At 34.0% G+C, this 21,110-nt stretch overlaps 1 protein-coding gene across 7 annotated transcripts in view; it reads left to right on the top strand.

Annotated features, from left to right (window-relative positions):
- The window catches only part of RYR3 (ryanodine receptor 3), a 193,711-nt gene that overhangs the window by 37,694 nt on the left and 134,907 nt on the right, over positions 1 to 21,110 (top strand). For all 7 annotated transcript variants that reach the window (XM_077784079.2, XM_085580369.1, XM_077784078.2 and 4 more), the window contains exons 2-8: positions 7,750 to 7,869; positions 9,609 to 9,716; positions 11,879 to 11,953; positions 12,924 to 13,002; positions 15,453 to 15,565; positions 15,918 to 16,017; positions 19,470 to 19,563. In XM_077784079.2, coding sequence (XP_077640205.2) covers positions 7,750 to 7,869; positions 9,609 to 9,716; positions 11,879 to 11,953; positions 12,924 to 13,002; positions 15,453 to 15,565; positions 15,918 to 16,017; positions 19,470 to 19,563 — 689 coding nt within the window. The remainder of the gene's footprint in view (positions 1 to 7,749; positions 7,870 to 9,608; positions 9,717 to 11,878; positions 11,954 to 12,923; positions 13,003 to 15,452; positions 15,566 to 15,917; positions 16,018 to 19,469; positions 19,564 to 21,110) is intronic.

Genomic DNA, 21,110 nt, shown 5'->3' with positions numbered 1-21,110 from the left:
GAAACTCTTAAACATGGAAATACTGAGTAGAATATGGCAATGTGAGTTCCTGTTACACAGCCTTTAAATTGAAGTATAAAGTTGCCTATAAGAGTATTTCAATTAGGACAAATAGGTATGTTCAAACATAAGTTTGAAAATTATTTAAATTCCATAAATTTCTAAATGTTCAACATGGATCATATACATTGCATATTGCCCCTTTTTTGTAGTTTTATCTAATTTTATAAGGAAGCATAGGATTTAAGTTCATATTACTCAAGAAGAAGCAATTGAGTTGTTGGTAATTGGATGTCTTGTTATTGTTTTGATCTGAAGAAGAAAAGAGAGTAAAAGAATACACAACGAAACTCTCCTGGAAGGCACAATACACCTTATTCCCCTATGAACATTCTTAGTTTATGTCCAAAGAGGCTCACAAGTTGTCATCCCTGTCAAAGCCCACAGGCTGAGGGTGATGGCTCCTGCTCCTTCACATCACCATGTTTGTAGCACACCTTTCTCCATGTGCTTGGTGAGGCAAAGCTGCCTCTACCAGCCACCCACTCTTCAGGGGACCTCTGGATTCCACAGACACCCACGGTAACGCCTGCTGATCAATGCTGAGCCTTCAGTGAGCACCTGCCAGGTTGCCTTTATAGTAACTGTAGGTAAGTGTGTAAGCCTAGCAGGGTGCAGTTAATTTTTGTTTGTTTCTTTGTTTCTATGTGTTTTGGGTTTGGGTCAGTTTTGAGACTTAAAAGTGGTTTTTGAGGTTTTACTTTGTTTCCTGTTTCTTTTTTCTCATGACTAGTCAAAAAAGGAAAGAAGTTGCTTTCTATCTTGACAAAGAGTAGGCAAAATGAAAAATCCATGTCATACACTAGCTTTGTAATTGTAATAGAAATTATTTTTCAAGTGAGAAATGTCTTCTAACAGCAACAAAAAAAAAGTCCAAAATATTCAAAACTTCAACTAGCCAAATCTGTACTGCATACTCTAAATGAGTGTGGATGCTGAGAAAGAGAAACAGATGGTTTCTCAGGCATGATTCTGGGAAAAGCTGTGAGAAACTCAAGAGAAAAGACTTATGAACAATTCTTAAGTTGCTGCACCTGGTGTTTGTGAACATGTGGAATGTGTTATGGAAATAGATTTACCAAAGGGTGGTTTCTTAATTAACCAATCATGTGGAATGTATTGATTAAATGACCAATCAGGTCCACCTGTGTTGGACTAAGATCTAAAAGAAGACATCTCAATAAATGTGAGACCTTTTAGCATTTTGCCTTCTGATATGACTCCATGTCATCTATGACTCAACTGTGACACAAGAGTGTCAGTCATCATGTAACAATGAACAATTATTTTCTTTATTAAGAATAGAATTGCCTTAGCGAATAAATAAAGATTAATACAGTGGAGCTTTTGGAAATTTCCCTCAAGAATTTTTGTTGACATTTATACCTCAGTTATGTGGCAGAGGAAAAGTGATATGACCATGAAGCAAGCCTTCTGATGTACTTATGTACTTTGCTCTGAATCTGATTTCTGCATGGTCATGGGATACACAATTGTTCTTAATTGTAAGAAAATTACTTTATTTGTGCAGTACAGGAACCTAAACAAACTGAATTGTTCTAGCTAGATGGCAAATGAATACATTAAGTTATTTTTTGGAACATAGCCTCAAACCCAAAACAACCCAAGGAAGAATTAATCAAAGAATCTTTTAATTTCTAAGAACTTAATTAGGAAGTCTAAATATTTAAGACTGCGTTGCCTTGGTAAATAATAAATTCATCAGCAATAATTTTTCCCCATCCTTTATCTGAAGCAGAAGAGCAGTAGCAGAAATAATAAGCCATACCAGAATTGTTTTCTGGATCAGTTTTATTAAATTAATTTTTCACAGTGCAAAAGGGAGAACAAAATACAAATTTGCCAAGTGTTGCAGTAACAATAACTGAAGCAATAAATCACAAAAATATCATATGAGTTTATAGGTTTGAAGAGTTCTGTTCTTTTCAAATATGGAAGTAGTGGAATCCTTTAAAGTAATGTTTTATGAAGCTTCTGTTTTAGAATTAGTGGAATAATTCACTCTATCTACTAAGAAGCTGGGAACGAGGTAAATTATGAACTCTTTTTTAATGGATCACTTAAATTACTTTATACAACAGAAACACATTGTTAACTCACTTTATTTTATACTAGTATTTAGGAAGTCTTGGTATGCTTCATCAGCTTGCTAACTGGAGTCACCTTTCTTCAATTACCTTCTTTAATGCAGCAAACCAAAGAATGGGTGTGACAAATGTTTCATATATATCATCAGCCTTATACCAGGTATAAAATTTGACTACAGCACAGAGATTGATTACTATTCCAAAAAAAAAAAAAAAAAAAAAAAAAGATCAAGTGAAAAAGCACTTCGATTACTTAATTCTGTATTTTCACTGTTGTCTGGTGATTTAGACTTGCTTCCCAGAAAATACTGTCTAGACATTCAATGGCCTAACCTACAGCTTTTATTAAAGCTGCTGTATTACCCATGATGTAGGTGGATATTGATTATATAATCCTCCTTTTTTTGTAAAAACTGTCTATGGTGCATTATTTTCTTGAGAATAAGACTTATACTGTTTATATGATTATTATGGACATACAATTAAAAAATAATTATTTCCTCAATCTAAGTGAAATATGTATATGAATATGTATATGCTGAGCATGATGTCATATGGTCCGGAATGCCCCTTTGTTCAGCTAGGTCTGTGTCACCTCCCAGCCTCCCATGAATCCCCAAATTCCTTGACAGCATGACTGTAGAAAAAGCAGAAAAGGCCTTGGCTCTGTGCAAGACCTGCCCAGCAATAACAAGAAATTAGTGGGTACAAACAAACGTACCAAATCCACCTTTGGATTAAAGATTGTCAACTCTGCATATATTTCCTTATTTTGTAAACAAAAATGTAGACTGCAATTTCTGGTGAACTTCCCTTGTTTTCCAAGATTATTCCAGAAAACTCTAAAGAAATGCAGTCCTGTAGCAGAATCATTTTGTACCCAGACCTCAAATGCTATCAAGATGTTTATTTGCATCCTGCGCTTTTTGATAGAGGAAGAGATGTGAATATAATGTTATCTACCAAAGAGTGAAGGTGGCTGTGAGTTTTTACTTCATTTTTTTACAGAACTGATCTCTAATCAGCAAGTGTCTCACTTTGCATTTACGTTAGTCGTTCCTGTGAAAGTATCTACCTGAATGTTTATTGCAGCTGTGAGTAAATTATAGGCAAAATATGTAATTTTTTTGAGAAAATTCTTTCTTTTTGTAGTCTAATAACAAAGTTTATTAGTTATCTAGAACTGTTTAATTTTCGATGTCATGTCAATTTTATTTTATCAGTTTATTTCCAGCACTGAATATTATAGAGATTAGGTAGATGTTGACTCAGTAGGTAATAAACTAAATCTAGGGTATCATTTTCCAGCAACATGTATATATTTACTGTATTCATGATTCCGTACTTGATAATATAAAAGATATTGAAGTGTGTCTATTTTTGAATACAATCCCTATTCAGATTTATGTGTACTATATAAATCACTACTCTAAATGATGGACTATATATGCAACATAAATGCAAATGGAGTTTCACTAACTGTTGGAGTTTCCTTTTCTGAAATTCTGTGTTGAAATACTAGCAAACAGTGCAGGAGCAAGGTCATGCCAACAATGCACTAATTCACCTTGATCATTGAATTCCTTTGCAGCAAGTCAAGAAATTGAGTAATAAAAATAATTTTGTTTAATGTTTTGACTTACTATTTTGTCACAGGAAGCTCAGTTTAAGTTCACCATCACTTTATATTATGAAATCTGAGGATGAAGGCAGCCTGAACATCAAGACAGAATAGTGTTTGGTAATGAACTACTGGACTGTGGTCCTTTAAAAATTAATTTTTAAAGTTATATAGTATACTGTTGAAGGCTAGAAATAAATGTTTTCTGTTAAAAGAAATTAAAGATTTAATGTATTCACAAAACATACTTTTTTGTAGAGTCAATATCTATTTTTGTAACTTGTTCATTCTTAAAATTAGAACATATTGAATCTGTAACTGTTTTAGAAATACCATTTTTTTTAAGTTTATATTGACAAAATTGTATAGTCAAATTTGGAATACAACTTCAGTTCTAACCAAAGCAAGTAGAAATTTATTTTTGCAGTAAACAAAGTATGTGGTTACCTACTTTCAAAAGGAACCTCAAATCCCTCAAAATGTCTTTTTTCCTTTTTCCTAAAGTTATGCAGCATCAATACGTGAATGGACAATGTATGGTACTATGACATATTAGCTACATGGCACTAGATAAATTCTGCAGCATTTCAGACCACTTGAAATATATTTTAGCAATTTCAACATGTTTTAATGTATAAACCTTCTCAGGTTTGGAATGGACTTACTTTGTGTGTGTCCTTTTGCTAAAGGGCTGAGAGATGAATCTTAACCAGATAAAAAATTTTGGGACAGAAAGGGAAAACTTCCACTTCCTCTTCATTCAGAATAAAAAAGTTAGGAATTTCTATGCATCAGTATTTGTGAATAGATGGAATGATGGTATTCTAGAATGTATCTCATTGTTAATTTGATGATGCCACTAGTGGAAACAAGTTATTAGTAAATGATGTTTAGAATGTGTGTACTTTTTGAGGAAGAATAGCAAAGCAGTTTCTTGTGCAAATGCCTCTCTGTAGTGGACCATTTATGGGTGTCCTTTCATTCCTGTGATTCTGTGCACTCTAAGCCTGTTTTATTAAAAACCAACCAAAACAAACAAGCAAACAAACCAAACAACAAAACCCCCACAAAAATCCCCCACAAAAACCCCAAACCCACCCTCCCCAAAAATAAATGGACCAGAATGTGGAAATGCCAGAGCTGCTAGATGAGAAAAATTGCATTTTAAACACTTACTGAATCAAAACCATTTAAATTTATTGAATTCATGGTTCACAAACTAGGTACTGTCAACAAGGTACTGCTGAGACATGGTCTGCATTTTCATGATAGCATAGCAACTCCATAAAACTCATTTCTATTAGCATCTTCAGGCCAGAAAAGCAATTACAGACCTCAGCCAGAATGATGATTTTCCAGTGAGAATATGTTAATACTGAATTATTTTAACAGGGAATAATTGTCTCATTTGCAGATTATATAAGCTTTTGTTAATTCTTTATGCTCAGTAGTGAATGAATAGCTTTTAAAACTTTTCTGCAAAACATTCTGAAATAGCATATATTTCTTGCCACTTTTAAAATACTATTGAAGTTTTTTATCCTACATAACAAATACTCAACTTGTTAAATGTTGTAGCACAAAGGAACGGGTACATTGGCCATTTAGGGGAATAACATAAAAACATCAGTGTTGAATGCCGCATACATTTCTAAAGACATTCTGTGCTTGTATTTTGAGATTACTGCACTTAATGATTGATAAAGCTTTTCCGATACCAGTGTAAATTCTAAGTGTTAAAACCAAAATACTTAATTTATTTGATTAATTCTCATTTTAAGTAACTTTTACGTATGTTCATAGACTCATACAACAGTTTGGGTTGAAAGGGATGTTCAAGATCATCCAGTTCCACCCCAATGTCATGGGTGGGGAAACCTTCCACTAGACCAGATGAAGCAGAGCCCCATCCAACCTGGCATTCAACACATCCAGGGATGGGGCATCCACAATTTCTCTGGGCAACCTGTGCCAGTGTATATCTACTGTAAACCTACATTCTTTCAGTTTGAAGCTTGTCCTGTGACAGATAGGACATGCCCTTGTAAAAAGTCTGAAGACATAATTTTATTTTTTAGGGAACTATGAATTACAATAGAGGTTACTAATATACACCTCTGTGGAATGATGAATACTTCAGTGTAGTAGGGAAAATGAGTGCAATTTGAGTTATATAGAAGTAATTTAATGTAATGATAAGCGTGTCCTAAGTTGAAAATCTCAACTTTACTCTAAATTTTGGTATTTATAAATTCACTTTTTAGTATTTTACTATTTTTATCTCTAAAATATGTAATTTCAAATATTGATACAGGAACTAAATGATGAAAAATGTTTTAAACATCTTTATTTTTATCTTACATATGTTCTAATTTTTCCCCACCAAATCCACATGGTTCTGATGTAAATTTTTAAATTCATGAAGGGAATCATGTAGTGAGTGTTTAATTGTACTGGTAATATTTTACAACTTATTACACTTAATATCAAAAAGAAAAAAATTAGTTTATTAATGAACTTGAAAGCTGAAAACTTCAGAGAGCATTTTATAGAAATGGAAGCAGAAGCGGCAGGAGGAAAGACAGAATTAACTGATCTAAAAAACTAACTGCTACAGTTTTTTAGAATTATCTGCAAAAATGTCTTGAATTCTTTTTCTGTACTGTTTAAACCACCACTGATTGTCATGCAAAGCTAGGTAAGAAAAATACTGTCTATAATTAGTCTGCAATGTAATAGTTGCTTATTTCAGTAAGAAGTGGTAAATAGGCAGTGAAGGGTGAAGGGTCACCTAAAAAAAAGCCCTGTAACTTGCACTCCCCAAGTGAAAAGCATGCTTTTGATTTCCCTCTTTAAAGGGCGTGTCACTTAGTTCCTTTGGTGAAAATGACTTTCCTTCTCCCAGCTTTTATTTCCATTGCCCAAAGCCGTGGCAGTGTCATGGTATTGCAGTTGCATAAGGGATGTAAATAGCAGTGCTGCTTTTAGAACATAATTGTTCAAGTGATCTCAGAGTTCAGCACAGGCGGTTGTTGTGTGTCTGCTTTGATAATAATAATTGACACCAGTAGGACTTTGTTGCTGGAGGGGACACTGACATATCATATCACTCCTGTTTTATCAGCTTCTGCCCCCTTAAAAATTTGTCAGGCAGTGTCTTTTGGTAAACAGTTCTATGCCTGTACAAAAGTGCTTCTACATGCTACTCTCTAGGAGATTTTTTCTTAGTGGACATGTTTTAGAAAATAAAATTATTTTTAATTCTGTATATAGCTTTGGCACAGTCAAACACTAAAATTAATCTCTTTTGGCTTCCTTATATCAGCTTTAGTATTACATATTAAGAGGTGAAAAAGGGCTTGGCACTTTATGTGTTCAGCGTTGTATTATGCAGCAATTTGTAAAGGTGCTTTTCCAGAGTGTTCTTATTCTTGGGACATGTTTTTTGAGGATCATGTTCTTATGACTGAACTTTCTTCTGAAAAATACCTCTTGGATCTTTGGTTGTACATAAATATGTCTATGCTACATAAAAACTTCAAAGTTAAGATTCTGAAAAATAGTCTTGATAGTTTACTGTGCTAACAAATAGCACTGTTTGCAAAATTGTAGTAAAGGTTCTTTACAGCAGGCATTAAAAATATTTTGCTGAGTAAAACTGAGTAACAGTGTACTTACAGTTTGTTTTATATTGCTAAAGACAAAAGGAGCAAGCAGTTGTAAAAGCCTTGAAGACTGTGCAGTCTTTGTCACTCGGATAAAGTCTTGAATATAAATCTCTATAGAAATCTTTACTTATTTGTAGATCTGTTATTGATATATATCAAAAGAATTTCTGCATATGTACATTCTATGATTTAGAAGTAGATTGAATTAATTTTCAACAGATGTTGCAGTTTTTTTTAATATTATAGTGTGCATGCAACTGCAAATTTTTTCTTGTTCTTTGTATTGTGACAGGATGATGAAGTAGTACTTCAGTGTGTTGCCAGTATTCACAAAGAACAAAGGAAGTTTTGCTTGGCAGCGGAGGGACTTGGGAATCGCCTGTGCTTTCTGGAGCCAACATCAGAAGCTAAAGTAAGAAGCTGATACTCTCAACTGGTGCAACTGAGCAGTGAATGTTAACCTACTTACTCACAAGCACATTTAATCATGTTTTCTTAAATACGGTGCTAGAGGGACCTTATGTGTGTTTTTCTTCCCAACTGCATCTTAGAATTGTTTGAAAAAATTTACTAGATTCCAAATGAATTTTGAGACCCACCTGAGAACAGTGAAAAGCTGCTATTCCTCAAATAAGAATATTCCTGTAACTGAAATGCTATCTATTTTCAAGATTAAGTCTCCAAACTGTTATTTAAGTTTACTGAACTCCCATATTTCTATTACTGCTGTAGGTTCAAATATTCTGATACACTGGATTGATAATTTTGATAATTGATAATTAGAAGCATTGTCACCTGTCAGTTACTGGTGTTAAGTGTTGCTCCTGACTTCATTATCAATCAAGAAGTTTTAACTTCTTGATTGATATCTACAGGGACAAGAATGATTAAGTAAAAGAGAATTTTAGATTAAAAATGGAAAATTGAAAAAAAAAGCTAGAGAGATGTGAAGGAAAAAAAAACCCACACCACTCCAGGGTAATTATCAGAGCTTGAGAGGGGAAAGGAGAGAATAGATGAAATTGTAAACCTCTACAATAGCATAATGTTAGGTATAAACCAAACAGAGGAGGACCTCCTCTCTCTCTTTGGTTTTCTCTGCATCCTTTTCCTTAATTGTTTTTATTTCTTCACTTTTCATCACCTTAAAACACAGCATTATCAATACTTTTATTCTCTCTTGTCACTCTGATTTAAAAAAGAAGTGCATATCCACCTTAAAGCTCATACACAGCCATGATCTTTATCATGAATCACAGAATATAGAATTATTAAGGTTGGGAAGAGTCTCTGAAGGTCATCTAGTACAAACTCTGCTTGGAATAGCTTCAGAAAGAACAGATTGCTTAGGACACTCAGATCAGAGTATCTCCAAAGGTGGAGAGTCTACAACCTCTCTGGGTAACCTGTTCTACTGTTTACCATGCTCACAGTACAAGTAGGGGGGTTTTGCTATATATTTAAAAAGTATTTCCTGTATTTCACTTTGTATCAATTTCCTCTTGTCCTTTTACTGGGTTCTACTCTGTAGTCTCTGGATCTGTCTTTGCTCTTTTCTGCCATGGATTTAGGTACATTGGTGGTTCCCCTTGAGACTTTTTTTCTCCTGGACATATCTTTATCTGGACATATCCATGCCAAGAAAGTGGGAAAATTTTGCTGTGAAGTTTCACATTTCAAAACCAGCGGACATATTGATACAAAAATTAGGATTTCCTAAAAGGGTTCACATTATTCTGTCATATTATCTTATCTATCTAGTTGCTGCTGTAAATATCTTCTATCAACCTCATACATGATATCTTATACCTTCTCTTCTGTTTTGTCAGTGACATTACAGAACAAATACAACTGTCTAAAAGACAGGAAAACAATAACACATAGGGGAAAAGTTTTTGTATTTGAACCTGAAGAAGTTTCACTTTACTGTGAGGGATAAAGCCCAAAGTAAAGAAAAATTGCTGTGTTGTCAATTCATGAAGAATGGATTTATATTGTTTTCATACATGAGAGTAGCATTACCTCAAAAACAAATGAAAAGGCATTAAGTATAGGTTCAAAAATTAAAATAAACACATGTACCAACAATTTTTCATCTTGTTTCACCTGGTCTTCTGATCTGTTCTTGCACTGTTTAATTTATTTTTACAGTATGTCCCTCCAGACCTTTGCGTGTGTAATTTCGTCCTTGAACAGTCACTGTCTGTCAGAGCCCTTCAGGAAATGCTGGCCAGCACAGGGGATAATGCTAGTGAAGGGGTAAGTAAATTGACCTCAAAGAACATTAAATCTGAATATAGATTCTCCTAATTTCTTTCCTTGCCCAGAGTTTTCTAGAAGAGGGTCCTGATGTCATTGTATTCTTGGGACATTATTGCTCCACTTCTGTAATCACATTAATTTTTCTTTGGCAGTGAGGAGCTGCTGCAACTGTGTTTTGAATATTTGTGATGCAAAAATCCAGAAACATCATTAATTTTATTGCTTTGACCCTGATTCTCCAATTTCAGCTGAATCAAACTGAATTGAACTTTTCTTCTCCTACAAACAGAGCATGATAAAAGTCTATGGCTTTAGTTATTTTACAACCTAATGGCTTATTCTGTGTTTCTGATCCTTAACTAGCATATATTATTGCACAGATGAGAAAGATGGAGTTATATCACCTTTGATCTTGCATTGTTAACATTTGCATACATGGTTTTCAGACGTCATTAATACTGACCTTTTGTTTTCCACTGCATAAAAAAAAAGTGGGATTCTTTATTTTTGCAATTACCTTGCAGTCTGTAAAATAAGTCTTGATGAAAATGAAAACATATACTTAGGAAATCAAAATATCAATTTAAACATTTCAGAATTCCTAAGAAATTACATACTTTTTAATATTTCCAAAATATTCACCACAAACTGAAGCTGAAAGATTTAATCTGATATTAATAATGATATATGAATATTTTATTTGGGATTTGAAGTAGAGTACATATAATCTCTTTGGTAAAAATAATCTCACTCTTGCTTAAGGAGCAATAGATTATATAAAAGAATATAATCTGTTGTGCTGTATTTATTTTGAAACTCTCTTATCTTACATTTATTTTGAAGTTGGGTACAATCCATTGGGGAAACTGTAATAGAAGCACAGCAGTTCATACTAAAAGCAAGGCTGAAATAAAAAATTATTTGCTTTTCATATTAAAATCTGTTTAGAACAGAGTTCTGCTGCTAGTTTCAGATTTTTCTAGAGAAAGACTGTAGCTTGTAAAGTTTGGAGGTTTTGTTGTTTTGGTTTGGTTGTGTTCTTTTCTTCTTTTATTTTTTATTTTTTTAATAAGTCAGACTTACACTTACAAGTGATTAATTTAAGAACTTTCATTAATAAAATAGCAGGAAGCATTTAATTGCTTGTTCTCAGTATCCATGTATTTGTTGCAAACTGAATACATGAAATTTTCTTGTGACAACCTATTTGTAATTACAGTTATCTTTGCTGTTAAGTTTTTCCTTTTTAATTAAAAAAAATAATTTTAATATATAAAAGAAGTATGATATTCACTGCTATGTGTTTTTCCAGTTTTCCTCACTGAGCAGTGACCACTTCCTGCAGGATTAAAACCATTTTTTATGAATGACATATTTTGAAGAAGCTTGGTGGTAGTTTAACTTATGTATTGTTCACTGAATTTAAAACCATTTGCCTACACATGTATAACAATAATCTGAGCTCTTGGAATATCCTTTCATTATCTTTGTCCCTTCTGAATGAATCCAAGGATGAGAACTGATCTTAAATGCCATCCAAAAATAACTAAAAAGAAATTTGCTCTAAATGAAGAAAATATAAAATCCAGTTTTGCCTCTCCCTATCTTGTCATGGAGTTTTACTTATTCAAAATTAGTAACTGTACTTGGTTGAAACTATGGATGCAGTTGCTTTAATGAATCTGAAACATGTCAGAGATTAATATTAACAAATAGATATTCTCAGTATATGCTTGAACTGTTCTGGGCAGTAAGTATGTTATTTTTTCTTTCAGATTTCAGTTTCTGTATGTATATATGTATTTATTTTGTTGTTATTTTTTTTAATGCCTGCATGAAGTTTATAAGAAAGGTAAGTGGTTATCTTATTTAACTTAAAATATGTTTTTGCAAGTGCTGTGTTTTACTAACTCATAATAAAAATTAGGAAAATATAAAAGCCTCTGTTGAAGAACAACATTTTTTCCTTTGGCAGATATTTGGCTATTGCTGCATCGACTCTGTTATAATTATTTATTCCCCAGTGCGTACATTTCATAATTTGTTGGAATATTTGCACCCCTTCCTTGAACTGCCATAGCTCTTCATGTTGTTGCGTAGTTCTGACCATGGTCCCCTCAGAGCAGTGGAGTTCTGACCTCCTGCATCCTGTTCTGCAGGCAGCCCAAGGGGGTGGCCACCGGACCCTGCTGTATGGCCACGCCATTCTGCTCCGGCATTCGTTCAGCGAAATGGTAAGGGAGGGAGCACCTGCACAGAGTGACCAGCATCAATAAGAAATGGCTTTCTACCAAAATAAAAATCTGGAATAATGATTTTTACAAGCTATCTTTTGCACTAGTTAAGAAAGAAGTTAATAACTTGCAGTGTCTCAACACAATAGAATTGTTTAAATTCAGATTGTAACTGAAAAGCTCCTAAAATGTATTATTTCTGTGTCCTTAAGGAATCCATTTTAATGATACTTCCATTAGCAAGTACTTCTACAGCAAATGAATTTGTTGTCATATACATTATCTTTTCCCCCATCGTATTTTATAAGATATGGTGTTCTATTTGACATCCCATAGTTTCCATGGATTATGCCCACAAAGATGTCTTCAGTCTGCCTTGTATAAATTTCATCATATTATATTATACAACTGAAAAATTTCAGCTGATTTGAATCTTTGACCTACTAGGACCCATATAAATACACCTAATACAAGGCTGAGGGAATGAGAAGTCAGGAAAATGCTTCCCCTCCTTCTTCCTGTACTAGAAAATGCTACATTAATCTTCAAATGCTACATTAATCTTCTATGTTGCTTATGTTTATGAACCTTGATAATTGTAGTTGCCTTGGTATACCAGAGTTGCAAGTATAATTACTACCTTTTGGTATTTTTTTTTAATGTTTTTATGAATGAAACTTATCATGATAGGGTTGTAATTAGATGTTTGCCTGTTTCTATCTGATGAGCTGTGTGAAACTGCAGAAGGTAGACGCTAAATTGCACAGCTGAAGTGAAGATGTGCTGCACTGGAAAAGGATTTTGATATTTTAAGTTCAGCAAGAGCTCTGTATGAATAACAACGTCATCTTTGACTCATTAAAAAAATTAAGTAAGATAGTAAGATGAAGTAATGCGAATGTATTAATTTGGCATGTGTGTTAATGGATACTGTTGGGTTTTTGTTTTCAATAACATCACTGTTTTGCAGTATTTGACATGTTTAACATCATCAAGATCCCAGACAGATAAACTTGCATTTGATGTGGGATTACGAGAAAATGCAGCAGGTATGGCAAGTCCTTTTTGAAGGAAAATGAGTTACTAATTTCTAGTTTTAGAAGAGGCATTGAGTTTAATGTAACTGTAAGCATATGAATGGGATCCTTATGTGTTCATCAGAAATAAGATGACTGAAAGAAATTGCTATTAGTACTAATGACTTTCAGCACATTAAATACCTTTGTGTAAGAATGTGAGTCTTGCAATTAAACTGACAACACAACTGCAATAAAATGCATGATAATGGTCAAATTTACAAAAATTCTGTTGAGCAAAATAAATTTGATGCTTTTGTTTGTTTATTTTTTGCTTTTTTTTTTTTTGACACTTAAGAGTATGGAAAAGCCATATACTGGTGCATTCACAATATACATTGTAACCAAGTAACAAAAGAAATTTGCAACTTGTAATGCAGGAAACCCGAAAATATGTAGTGAACACGTTGCCAAAAGAGCTGGATAGAAATTCATTTGTAATATGGACAAACCAATAATGAGACAAAGTGGAAGAGATACAACACAAAAATGACATTATGAGAAAGATTTAAAATCTAATTAATGTATTTCGGGAAGTACTGCCATTACCATTACTGCTGATGGAAATATAGTGAAAAAAATATGCTTCCATGAAAACACATATAAATTATGAGTTGCCACTGGAAGATATATTAAATGAATGTAAAGGTAACTTAGCCACAAAGAGCCACAAATAGATTTTCATGCTGCTGTGTACAGAGTGCTCATAGTTACTGAAAGTGGTGAGTACTCCTCAGAAAGTAGGAAGTGTCTCTGTAACAATCAGGACCAGACATATACCTTGAAGGGAAAATCTAAGTACCTGTATACAGGCTTCATTAATGTAAAGCTCAAATAATGAAATACTCTTGGTGTTAATATAAATCTGTGTTTTCTAGTATTTTTTCATTATTTTTAAAATAAAATCAAATAGACTAATTGATGATGGAGAGGCACTGGCAATGTAGGTGCTAAAACCTTTGTAAATCATAATCTTTGAATCTGTTCAGGTGACTCTCTACAAAATCTTGTCTTTTGAATGAGTGAAGTTTGTCTTTCAATTGTTTATAGCCCTAGAGGTGATTGCTTTAGACAAATATTAGCTGTCTGCTATTTGGCTGTCTTTGTTTCCTTAGATAGAGAACATTTTCTTTAGGAATGTTGAGAAAAGGAATGTATGTGATAAAAGGAATATGTGTGCTTAATCGCTACTGAAATATTTCAGTTAAATCTGTTTTTATAATTTTATAGCTTTTTTAAGGAATTATTGTACCTATATCTGCTACTATCTATGAGGTTTTATAACAAGTATCTGTAGTTGTTGAAGGTATTTGCTTAACTGTACATAAACAATAAACCCCTTGTACACATAGTTAAGATTCAAAAAACTTCGTTGTGTTTCTGCACAGAGGGCTTTGGTAGCTACTGCATGCCTGAAAAGCTCATAAACTGAGTGCCATAATATCACTTCTCTACTCCCTCACCTATGAAACTGTACTAATGAATGAGTTTCTGCTGCAGGAAGTATTTTTCACACAGCAGAGGGAAAAGCCACTGGCTATAAAAAATTACTCCCTTTGAAGATTTAGCATTTTACACTTGTATGGATGCAACTTCTATTTATTGTCTTCACTATAACTAGTTTCATTGCCTTCAAATTTTCTTTTTGAAATAAAAGGTACAGGCAAAATGAAATATCTTAATCAATCAAACAAATTTTTGTACTTTGATTCTACCAAATGGCCTTTTAAAATCTTTTTCCACTTTGCATTGTCTAGTGAGAAAGTTTTATTCAACTTGTTTTCTTCAAGTTCTTTAAGTTCAAGATTCTTATCTTTCACACTCTGAAGAGTGTGAAATTGTGAAATGAACTAGATAATCTTCCCAGAATGTCTGTGTATGTGTAGTTCTCTGTGTGTGTGTGTCTGTGCAGAGTAATCTGGAATCTTAAGTTTAATGTGTAGGAAATGTCCTATGGTTGTCACCCTTGGGCTTGGCTATTTTGTAATTATATGGTCTGTAGTGCTAGTGGAACTGCTTCCAGGTTTGTCATGTGATACAATACAGAAGGTTGTGAATTAAATATGACCACTAAACAAAGGAAGAGACAAAAGGTGATAAATAAGACCCAGGCAGGTGTCAGCAATTTCCTGGCAAGGAGACCCTCCCAGGGAAAGCAGTTCTGAGTGGTGTTTTGTAAACAATCTCTTTAAAGGAACTTGAAAAGGGAAATATCATATATGGAAAAGATTATATGACAAAAAGTTTCAAGCAAAAAGAAAGGCACCAAAAATGATTGAAAATAGAAATGATGTGATTTTATAAAGTGAATTTCTCACAAGCCAATTTTTATAATGATATTTTTTGTGTTGTATAACGATATCCTTAGATTTCTTGGGAGTTGTCTCTTTTGTAGAACCTTGATTAGAGCCTCTGTCCTTTAGGTGAGGCATGCTGGTGGACAATACACCCTGCTTCTAAGCAAAGATCGGAAGGAGAAAAAGTTCGAATTGGTGATGACCTTATCCTGGTCAGCGTGTCCTCTGAAAGATACCTGGTGAGTTTGTTTCTTCAGAGAGTGGTCAAATGGTGGGAAAATAAAAATTCTGTGGGGATATCAGGAGATTGGTTGGGATTCTTATTTTTTTTTTTTTTCTAATCTAGGGAGCAATGCCTGGTTGTAATGCATTTTTATTTTTCTTCACTGAAAGGATGATGGGTGTGTGTGAGTCCCTCCTCCAGTGCAAGACTGCTTCAATGCCTTTTCCCCAAATTCTAAAACAATACTAATTTTAGAAGAAATTTTAATATTTACTTTATTATATATTCTCTTCTGTTGATAAATTAATGCACTAAATATTTTAAGTGCATAATTTTCATTGTTTCCTGCTACCATTGTCTTGTTTCAGCATCTCTCCGTGTCAAATGGAAATATTCAGGTGGATGCCTCCTTTATGCAGACACTATGGAATGTACATCCCATATGCTCAGGAAGCAATATTACAGAAGGTTTGCCATTTTATTTGTTTAGACATGTATATGAATTAGATTAATTTGTATGCTTTCGATAAAGAGGGAAAAGTAAAAAACAAATTCTCCTCAAAATGTCAACCAAAATGGGTAATGAAAATAAAGAAAAGGAGCTTAGGAGAGAAGAATTATTGAAGAGAAACCAGGGAAATACAGATACATCAACTGGATTTACTGAAGAAAAGCTCAATGAGTGCTGTAACTTTAGAATAACATAGCTTTAAAAGCTTCATGAGAAATGAAAACTTAGTTTAATTTGGGGGAGTAGGAGCTGCAGAATAACTGAATCCAGAAAGTGTAGATTTTTACATACAATTTTCCTAAACACTGTTCTCCCACTACAGATAAAACAGAAGAGAAAATAAAGGTACAGGCAAAATGAAAAGCAGTTTTCTCAAAGTTCCTATTTCAGCCTCTTAGTTCTGCTTTTCATGGACATTTCCTCAAAATCCTTTCTGAATGTCACAGCCATGCATCCTTATTGTCTTCTCTCATCTAGCCTAAATCCTACGCCACAGGGTCTGGATTTCTTTCAGGAAATTTTATGGCACTTCATGGTCATGTTTGAGTCATTGACCATGTTTGTCATGGTCACCTTATTCTGAGAAATGTCTCATTCTGTATTGAAAGTCTGATCAACTCAGTGTCTCTCCTTATTTCAGTTTGTCATTAACACCGTCGTAGCAAACACTGCGCTTCACCTTTGCTCTTCTCTATTCAAAGTATCAGCACTCGACATTCACAAACTACTTATATGTCTTGGAAGTTAGGATCATTTTATGCCACTTGTCTGTAAAACTTAGTATTTATGATATACTAGTATACAACAACATAAACAAAGTGGAGCTTTAAGGGAACTGAGAGAGATATTCCATTTCCCTGGGATCAGCTATAGTAAGTCTTAATAGAAGATTACTTACCCTGGAGTTAGACTTAATCTAGTAGTCTTATTTGAACTATAGCTGGGTTTTTCTAACCCCAACTGGTTTAAATCAGCCTCCCACAGTATTTCTGTGTACTGGCCCATAAGAAACCCATGTCAGAGTGTTAGGTTTTAATTTATGGGATATAGATTTTGCTTGTAATACTTTCTGATTGCTTTGGCATGCTGGAGCTGGATATTTAAAAATTACTGTCTGGGGGCCTGCCCTTATGGGTCATAAATAGAATAGGGATCAACCCTGGAAAAGTCTGTGTTTTTTCAGGCATCACAGGTAAAACAAAATGAAGCAAAGAGAAAAACCATCCTATGGCAAAGTTTAAAACTTGTAAGAGATGAAAAACATAATGAACTATGCAGAGACATCATGGAAGACCAGTTGTATATTTAATATTTCTGTACCTGAAGAGATTCGGCAGCTGAACTTCCTACAAGTTTACAGAATTGGAGTCATTGAGGTTGGAAAGGATCTGGTCCAATCCACTGTCCAGTTGATCCACTAGAACATATTGCTTAGGAATGTATCTAGACAGGTTTAGGTCTTCAGGGGTGGAAACTCCACAACATGCCTGGGCAAAACGTGCCAGTGCTCAGGCACATTCCCAATGCCCAAAGGTGTTTCCTGATGTTCAAACAGACCCTGCCATGTCTCAGTGTGGGCCCATTGCCACTAGTTCCATCACTGGGCACAACAGAAGGGACTTTGATCCCATAGTCTTTACTTTGATCCCGTAGTCTTTACACGGATAAGATCCCTCCAGAGTCTTGTCTCTCACGTGTGACATACATCAGTTTCTTAATCATCTTAGTAGCCTTTTTGCTGTATCTGGAACTCATAGTGAGTGGCACCAAATTACTTGCATAATACAAAATACTGTAAATTTAAAAAAAAATGTTAGGGTGGAGTAAGAAGAGAAGTAGATTGTGACTGCCTGGTAGCAGCCACAGTGTGGTCTCTTTACCAAAGAGGGTTGAGGAACAAGCAGGCGCAGAACTGAGGGTTGCAGCGGGTTTTAAAGAGGGGAGGGGATGAGGGGTGGAAACAACTCTCTTCCAATGGGATAGCATTAGGGGAGGAGAACACAACTGGGACAATCCAATGAAGGCAGCACAGGGGCGGGAGCAGGCTGAACAGTCCATGACGTGCTGGGGAAGGGGCAACAGACAGGGAACATTCTAGAACCAACAGTGTGTTCAACTTGACAGACAGGGGTAGGGGGTAGTGCACTGGGGATTGACAGGGACATATAAGGAGGCAAGGGAGGTGCAGGGGAGACTGACATGGGGATTGACAGGCACTTGGGAAAATCTTGGAGTAAACAATTTAGGGCTAAGCCATTAGGGGAACAGAAGTGGGTACACGGAATAAACATTATAAACTGATTAACAAATAACAATTATAAACAACAAATCATCACAGTAGATTTTTCTTTGTGTCAATAATTTTTTTCCTCAACTGCTTAGACTTTGGTTTTATATACATTTTCAGAATGGTTTATGTGAGATGGTCACATGTCAAAAGACAGAGCAGTCTAGCTCCAGTGGAATGAAGAGAGAGAGTGGGATTTCCTGAGTCTGCAACTGGATTAGGAATTGGACAATGCTGTTTTTGTGATACTTGTAAAACCATCAAGAAAACATAAGTAACAGAAAAGTACATTTGCCCCCCATTATTTCTTTGCTTTGACTTTTATATTAATTGGCAAGATGGTAATTATTGGTTACAGTTTTCCTCATTTACAAATTTATGTTGAATCAGCTGGACAGTATGAAAGCTTCCTTCTACCCTTACTCCATAATATGTGTTCTTTTAAAAGGCAGCAACTTCACTTACAAGGCCAGAATGGTTTGGACTAGGATTTGATGAGTCATTCTCCTCCACCTTCTTTGTCTTATCTTTTTTAATGTGAGGCAGAGTTCCTGGTTTTGACCTGTACTCTTTGTGTTAAATGGATTGGAAAGTTGACTTCCATTAAACTTAATCTTCAGATCTGCAAAGTGTTTTTATGTCCTCGGTCTCCTGCTGCTGCTGTGGACCTTTGATTTTGACACAAATTATACATTTCAGAAAAAAATGTTGAAATCATGAAACTGCTTTGTATTGAGATAATTTAAACTGTATTAAGGGTGAGGAAATTATGGCATTAGCTATTTGATTTGGCTTTTACCTAAAGATTAAATTTGCAAAGCCATAATTGTTTTTGTTGTTTTAAAGAAGTTTTTCAATTTCCTTTTCTGTCTCAGAATCCTAATTTGAGTTTTAAATGTCAAAAGTTTGCTTTTGTTTTTTCTTCATTTTCAGGAGAAATAGTTTTTTTAAAAAAGGTACTAAAATAGTATGTTAACGCATTAATTTTTTTTCTTATTTAGATTCAGTTATGAGTGAAAATTTGGAAAATAGATCTTGTCTGGGTCTTGAATTTTTTAAACTTTCATGAGGGTGTTATTTTCATAGTCAAAGTTTTAGCTTGTAAATGACCTTCTTTTTCAGGATATCTTCTTGGTGGGCATGTAGTACGTTTTTTCCATGGCCATGATGAGTGCTTGACAATTCCATCTACAGACCAGAATGATTCACAGCACAAGTAAGTGATGGTGCATTTTTTAAATATTACCTTCTTTCAGAAAGGAAACAGGTTGTCAGTTGAATTTGAGGTTAGGTAGATTTAACATTCTTTACAGCAGTCTTTAATTAGGCAGTGGCATTGTATTTGAAATTGAGACCTACTAAGCTGAAAATCGGTTATGATTTCTTTCATTGTTGAAATTTAAGTAGTTGATTTTCACTGAGATTTTGTCCTGTTATGTTTCTTGTCTCTAGCTCATACTACTACAAGTAGAGGTAAGAAGGTGTTAGCAGGAAGATGATAATGTGAAAAAAAAATTCATTAAAAATCTCTGTAAGTTTGGCCTCTGCAATGACTTTCATATTTTATATTTTTTACATTTAAAAAAATTTTAAGCATTCTCAAAATTGATTAACATATTAAGATTGATTAACATATTAACAAATTACATCATACTAGCTAACCTACTTTTGTATAAATTTTTTATCTACAGTTGTCATCTATTATGTTGATTTGTTATTTGAATTTTTCTGTATTTTTAAAATTTTTTGTTAATCAGAAGCAACGTGAGTTAATAATTGTGCTACATGAACCTGCTAGCTTTAAAATCATCTTCAACAAATAAGACCTTTCTACCTATCGTGGCAAATAAGTTATGCTTATGGTAATAAAACATTCAGTTATGTCAGGTAAACTTGTCAGCTCTAAATTTGCCATGTTTACATTTCTGAAGAGTAAAAATGTCTCCAAGTCCTAAAGAGAACCCAAACTGAAAATGAGAAAAAATAACTTTGTGAGTTTTTGTTGCTGTTTTCTTCATATGTGTAAAGAAAAAGAAAAAATGTTTTAACTGTGTATGAAAATGTACACACCAGATATAAAAATAGCGGCAAATGTGTTGTGTTGCCTTCAGACTTATTTTATAAAGCGTCCATTTAAAAAAGGTTAAAATAGATGCTGAGCTGTTTCATTGTGTTCAGAAATACTGCTCTTTGATACTTCTCTTACTTATGTAGAAGTCAGATATGGCTAATATTAAAACTAATTTTAAAGTCCTAGTCCCCAGTATGATGTGATTCTTTATGTAACATTGATGTGTGTTGTTACTGCCTTAAGATTTCCTTCCACGTTTTTTATGCTAAGTAAATAAAAGGGTAAAATTAAAATGTATATTTGTCTGAGTTAAATCCATATATTTATAATCCTAAAATTGGAAAACATGTGACTGCTATATTGAACATTTTCAAATGTGTGATAGTGACAGATGACTTGAAGTTATCTGGTCTTTTGATTTATGAGCTGAGTAACAGACATAAGGCCAAGTTTTTGCTGTGTCGTAGTTGTAGGAGTCATGTTTACATTATCAAAACAAAGAAAAAATATAAAAAAACCCCAAATAGTAATAAGAATGGCAGAGAGAGATGTAGAAAATGGTTTCCATCTCTTTATTTGCGTTTGTTTCTGTTTCTTTATTTAATCAGTGCTATGCATTTCATTAGGAATGTTAAATAAGTTGTTAGACAAGAGTGACGATTTCTCTTTTCATAAAACAAAAATGTTGTTTT

Source organism: Lonchura striata, chromosome 5, assembly GCF_050655825.1.
Source record: "Lonchura striata isolate lonStrDom1 chromosome 5, ASM5065582v1, whole genome shotgun sequence".
NCBI lineage: Eukaryota > Metazoa > Chordata > Aves > Passeriformes > Estrildidae > Lonchura > Lonchura striata.
Note: the sequence above shows the minus strand (reverse complement) of the source record. Positions and strands in the feature narration are given on the sequence as shown.